Genomic DNA, 5853 nt, shown 5'->3' with positions numbered 1-5853 from the left:
GTAGTTGGGATCCTCCTCGATTCATAAAAGCTTATTTCATCTGGGGCGCCTGGGTGGCTTAGTCGTTAAGCATCTGCCTTTGGCTCAGTTCATGGTCCCAGGGTCCTGGGATTGAGCCCCGCATCGGGCTCCCTGCTCGGCGGGAAGCCTGCTTCTCCCTCTCCCACTCCCCGTTTGTGTTCCCTCTCTCGCTGTGTCTCTGTCAAATAAAATCTTTAAAAAAAAAAAACAAAAAAACTTATTTCATCTGCAGTTCAGCTGTTGAGTGGTGCGTGACAATAAAACAGAGAGAGACCCGGGCAGTGCTTTGAGCTGCTTTAGGATGCATCCAGGGTGTTGGTTTATGTGGGGACCAGGCAGAAAGGAAGTCCTCAGGACACAAGAGTCAGTGGTAAACTTGTGCCCATAGGGTCAGCAGGTGAGGTCAGTATATGAGGCTATCTGGCTGGGGTTCGGGGCAGCCAGTACCCCAGCTCCCACCAGTTGTGGGAGCCCTGGTGGCCCAGTTGGCCTTTGATTTTAAGAGAAGCCAGAAATCCAGGGGTTTTTTGGTGAACTCTTCTGAGTTGTCAGCCTTGGGAGATTTAAATGCAGTATAGACTTGGGCCAAGCAGAACACCTCTGGAGGCCAGATTCAGCCCAGAGGCTGACTGAGGTAAAGCAGGCCTGGTGCCGTGACTCTGGTGACCCTGTGTCTTCTCCACGTGTTCACTGGCAGGAAGAGATGTCAGGAGAAAGCGTGGTGAGCTCAGCGGTGCCAGCGGCTGCTACCCGCACCACTTCCTTCAAGGGCACGAGCCCCAGCTCCAAGTACGTGAAGCTGAATGTGGGCGGGGCCCTCTATTACACCACCATGCAGACGCTGACCAAGCAGGACACCATGCTGAAAGCCATGTTCAGCGGGCGCATGGAAGTGCTCACTGACAGCGAAGGTAAGCCCCCCTCGGGTTCTGGGGCCGTGCTCGTGGCTGGGGGCTTCACCCTAGTTCAGGGGGCCAACAGCACATGGGCAGTTGTCCACACAGGTACACGTTTCCAGTTGTGCTCGGTGTTACCTCAGTGTGTGGGGAGCCTCAAGAGCGCGTCCCTGGGAGACCAGATCTAGTCTGGGGGGTGTCGTAAAGGAGTGCTTCCCTGAGGAAGTGACAGATGAGCCTAGACGTGAAGAGGAGATGGAGTCACCTGGGCGGGGGCTCGTAGTCTTGACTCAGTTGTCCACTTGCCGTGTGACTTGGATAAAGTCCAGGCCTCAGCCCTGTGAAATGGTGGCTGGACTGGCTGCCCTGGTTGGTCCCCTGCCAGGTCTCAGCGATGATTCTGTGACTTCAGAGTGAAACTCGAGTGAGAGAGAGGCATGAATGTTTTCTCTGGACCTTTGTCCTCCCGGGATGGGGGCCTGACAGAGACTCACAGACCTGGACTTGAGTCACAGCTTCCTGTGTAGTAGCTGGTGATCCTAACCAGGTGAAATGGGTCCAGTGTACCCACCTCTTGGGGCTGTTGGTGCGTAGTATTCAATACACGTATATTCAGGGCGTGTTTTTCTTTCCTTTTTCTTCATGGGAAGTCATGTTCGTGAAAGGCAAAGAATTCTTTAAAGTGATCTTACTACCCAACTGGAACAATCCAAGAGCACTTGGCAAGGGGGACATTCTTGCCTGGCTGGGTTTACGGGGCGGGTCACAATGAGGTTTAAGAATGGCACCATCTTTCACTCTTTGGCCTGAGATTGCTCAAGACCTGGCCAGACCACAGCTTGGCTGGACCCGGCCTTACCTGTTTCTGAGGTTGGTGCCTGGCTAAAGCCCCTGCCTTCCCTGGGACTTTGGTTCCTGGGAAAGGTGGGCGAGTTTTGATACAAGTAGGGGGGATTGGGGACCCGAAGCTCGAGCTGTGTGCTAGTTAGGGTGTTTCCCTCAGTGTCCTGGAGAAGGCCGGGCTGTGGGGCTTGAGGTTCTGCTTCCCTGGGCTTCCTGGGAAACTCGGGTTTCTGGCCAAGCATCAGGTAAATGAGGTTTGAGCCCCAGAGCTTCCTTCTGTGTCTCACCGGGAAAGCACAGAGCTTTTTATGAGTGGGAGGATCCCCTGCGCGGGGCCACACCCAGCATCGCTGGGGGAGTATTTGTAGAGACTGAGACAATAGCGCCCCAGCTGCAGAAGGAAACAGACCTTATCTGAGAACCCAGGATTGTTGTAGCTTTTCTTCCGCCCTGCCCAGTCTCTGGTGGGGCTCAGGAAAAGCGGCGGAGTCGCTTTGGAAGTGAAGTTGGAGCCTCATCTCCTTGAAAGCCCTCGCCTTGCTGGCCTCGTGCCATGCCGAGGAAGAGCCGGTCCTCAGGCTGGTTCATCCCCCCAGTGGGAGAGACACGGGGATGCTACCAGGGCTCCTCTTCGGGCTTGTGAACAGTTGCCGGAGGCTGTCCTGTCCCCAGTGCTTCCTGGACACCCCAGCGCCTCCAGGGACACAGGGCTGTCTTTGGCACTCCAGCACCGGCCATTTTCACAGGGCTCCACTAAAGCTCGAGCTCCAGCCCTCCGCCTGTCGTGGAAAGCTCACCGGGTGACATCTTGGTGTTTTTCCTTCTCATCTTAACCCTTCTGGGGTGGTACTGTTGCTACCTTGCAATAAGTGAGAAGTTCTTTTCAAAAGCTATGGGGCTTTAAAAAAAAAAAAAAAAAAAAAAAAGGAAGAGCCACTGAGCTCAGGGCTTGCTGGCTCTTACTCTGCTGGCCTTGGTTCAGTTCACCAAGGGCCCAGCGCCCAGGCCAGGTTGCCTGAGCTCCACAGCCTTATGGGTCAGCCGCCAGCTTTGTGTCTGGTCTTCCAGCCCACCCTGTGCCAGGCAGCGCGATCGCGATCCTGTTGGCCCCTGGTGAGTACACCTCACAGCCTGACCAGTGGCCTGAGTGTTGGCCCAGATACACCCTTTGGTCTACAAATTAACCTAAATGTCCCGCATCTCAAATGTCTCGCATCTCGCAGCTGCACCCTGGGCTTCAGGCAGGAAGCCTGTCGCCTACAGTGAGGTTTGCCATAAACAGGCCAAAACCGCAAGTGCAGCTCTGTGAGGCGAGCGGATGCAGCAGTGTGTCCTGCTGGCCGAGGAACGGGGGCTCCGAGGGCACAGAACAGTGATGTACTGAGCTGCTAAAAACCCCTGAAGGATGCCCGAGAAACCGGTTGCTTCTGGGGAGAGGACCTGGGGCCCAGGGTGGGTGGTACACTCTCCCTAGTGCTCCATGCCCTTCTCTGTCGGCGATTTGTACTGTGTGTGTGTGTGTTCAGTTCCTAAACAGGGAAGTTTGCAGTCAGTGGGCTTGGGCCCTGGCTCCGGCCCAGGGTAACAGTCACTCACGTTGATGGAGCCGCTGCTGTGTATGTGGCCCTGGGCTGATTTAGACTCATTTGTCATTGACTGGTAATGGGACAGGGGGCAGGTGACTTTCTCTGAGCTTGTTTCCACTTTTCCAAGTTGTGGATGGTAATGCTTTTCAGGGTTGTTACGGGATTAAATGGGAGACTCAGTCTGTGGGGCCTGCCTGGGTGGGGTATGTCCAGGTGGAGGGAGGAGCGCCGTGAGGGGCTGGAGAAGCAGGTCTTAGCGCCTGGGGGAGAAGTGGCCCGCCTTGGCCTTGGGGGTGAACGCTCTGCAGTTCTACCTTACCCCCAAAGGACGGCTTTTCTTAAGAAGGCCTTTCCCAGACTCCTCCCCAGAAAGGCGTGGTTCTTCCAGTGCTGGCATTTTTACCTGATTCCTTGTCAGCATGGAGGGATGTGGCACCTTTCCCAACAAGAGCTCTGCCTCCGTACTCACCTATAGTTGCCTATTTCATAACCCTGTTCCGTAGTACAGTGGTCCACCTCCCCACGCCCCCTTCCCAGTGGTTTCTGGTCTCTTGCTAATGTTTCTGGAATGAGGGAGTATGTGAACCAGATTAAAGACGGGAATCATTAATCTTATTATCAGCACACATTCCCTTGAAAACCAGTGGGGAAATCCATGCAATCTGTGGGAAAACCGTAGTACCCGGTGGTTTCCCTGAGATCTCCATGCCTCCTGCTTAAATTAGAATGCCCTCTTCTGTAAAACTGTGAATACATCGAGAGCTTTTAAAATGTGATTAATAAAACAAACTCCCTCGTGCCCCTGATGTGAAATGTTGGGGCTGGGGAGCGAATGGTCAAGAAGGAATTCCTGAGGCATCTTTGGTGCAAAAAAGATGGTTTTTATTAAAGCACGGGGTCGGGGACAGGACCCGTGAGCAGAAAGAGCTGCACTGAGGTCATGAGGAGTGGCTGGTTAGTACTTTAAAGTTGGGAGAGGGTTAGGGATAGCGTAAGTCTTGAAGGAATTTGGAAGTAAGGTTGAAGGAATTTGGAAGTAAGGTTTCCAGGACCTTGAGGGGCTAGATGTGGTTAGGATAAAGTCATTTACAATACTGTCTAGTAAACCCTTAGTCAGGAGACCTTTCAAATGTATTTCAATGGGCCTTATGTTTGGAGGATGATTGCCAACATATATTTGGAGCAGGTAGAGATAAAGGAACTTTACAAAGGGATTTTTATATGTTAAAGAAGATTTCCAGGATCCAGGAGATCAGGCTACTACCAAACTAAGGTTGCTTTTTGTCCCTAGCAAAGTATTAACATAGAGGCAGTTGAGTTCCTGGAGGAAGGTCACTCTGCCTGTCCCAAGTGTTAGTCAGTGGGCTGCAAGTTGTAAGGAGATGTAGTTTTTTCTACATTTCTTTTGCCTTTGTTTTCCACATCACCCCCACTCAGACAAGGAATAAAACATTACCTAGGCTGATGGGACCTCTCTTTACCTTCTTTATTTGCCTCTCTCCCTTCCAGAGATGACCACTTGCCTGACCTTGGGGTCACTAGGTGAATTTCAACCTCCGTAGCACAGTGACTCAGCTGGGAGCTAAAGCCTCATGCATGGGTTCTCCCCCCCACCCAGCTAGATGCACTGGGTGTTAGCACTTTGAGGAGCTCTGCAGGGGCTTCTAATGTGCATCCAGTGGTGAAAAACACTGATGTGAATCTGTCAGTAATTATGCTATACCGTTTCTGTCCCTAAACAACGTATTGTTGGTGTGTTTTCTGATGTTACATAGGTGATGTTACATTGTCTAAAGTCTCTCTGCTTTCTTTGCATTATGCTTGTTAGATAGAGCCACGAATAATATATAGCTCTAGTTCAAACATGCGGGTGTTCCATTTTGGGAATATACTATTGTTTATGGATCCATGTTCTGGTGAGGGTTTGTTTAAATTGCTCCAGTGTTCACCGTTTGGAATATTACCTTTCCTGAACATTCCGTGGCACGTGTGAGCATCTCTAGGGCAGAGCTTCCACCTTTGCCACATCATGACACACACAGAAAGTCGTATTTCTGTTTTGGTAAATGAAAAGGCCGTGGACCCAGCCACCAGGGGCTGCAGCGTTGAAATCTTACCCATCCCTGGGAGATCTGTCCTGGAGTTGATTCCTGGGAGGGGCATCCGGGCTAGCATCCATGGCTTGGTTGGTATTAGCTGTTGTGCCGACCTAACTCCCACGGTCCGAATTTGTGCCAACACTGGGCACAGACCTCTTAATCATTGCTAATCTGATGGTTATGATCTGATACTCTGGTTTTATTTAACATTTCCTAATTTCTAGCATGTCGAGCATCTTTTTGTCATTTGTGTTTCATTGTTTAGCTGCCTGATTACTTCTTATTTACATGTTTTCCTGTTTGTTTTTCTTATTGCTTTATAAAAGTATTCTGGACCCATTTCTTTGTGATTTTATGTTGTAAATGTTTTCTTCCAATGTGACTTGTTACAACTTTTTTTTTTTTTTT

The 5853-nt window shown here is 51.1% G+C and overlaps 1 protein-coding gene across 2 annotated transcripts in view; it reads left to right on the top strand.

Moving 5' to 3' along the window:
* The first annotated feature begins 687 nt into the window (after positions 1 to 687).
* KCTD10 (potassium channel tetramerization domain containing 10) overlaps positions 688 to 5853 on the top strand; it is a 21657-nt gene continuing 16491 nt past the window's right edge. For both annotated transcript variants that reach the window (XM_081802004.1, XM_081802003.1), the window contains exon 1: positions 688 to 932. In XM_081802004.1, the coding sequence (XP_081658130.1) occupies positions 725 to 932 (208 nt within the window). In that variant the 5' untranslated portion in view covers positions 688 to 724. The remainder of the gene's footprint in view (positions 933 to 5853) is intronic.

Source organism: Leptonychotes weddellii, chromosome 13, assembly GCF_054177405.1.
Source record: "Leptonychotes weddellii isolate Sample4059 chromosome 13, ASM5417740v2, whole genome shotgun sequence".
NCBI lineage: Eukaryota > Metazoa > Chordata > Mammalia > Carnivora > Phocidae > Leptonychotes > Leptonychotes weddellii.
The sequence above is the reverse complement of the archived record's forward strand: the minus strand, read 5'-3'. Positions and strand labels throughout refer to the sequence as shown.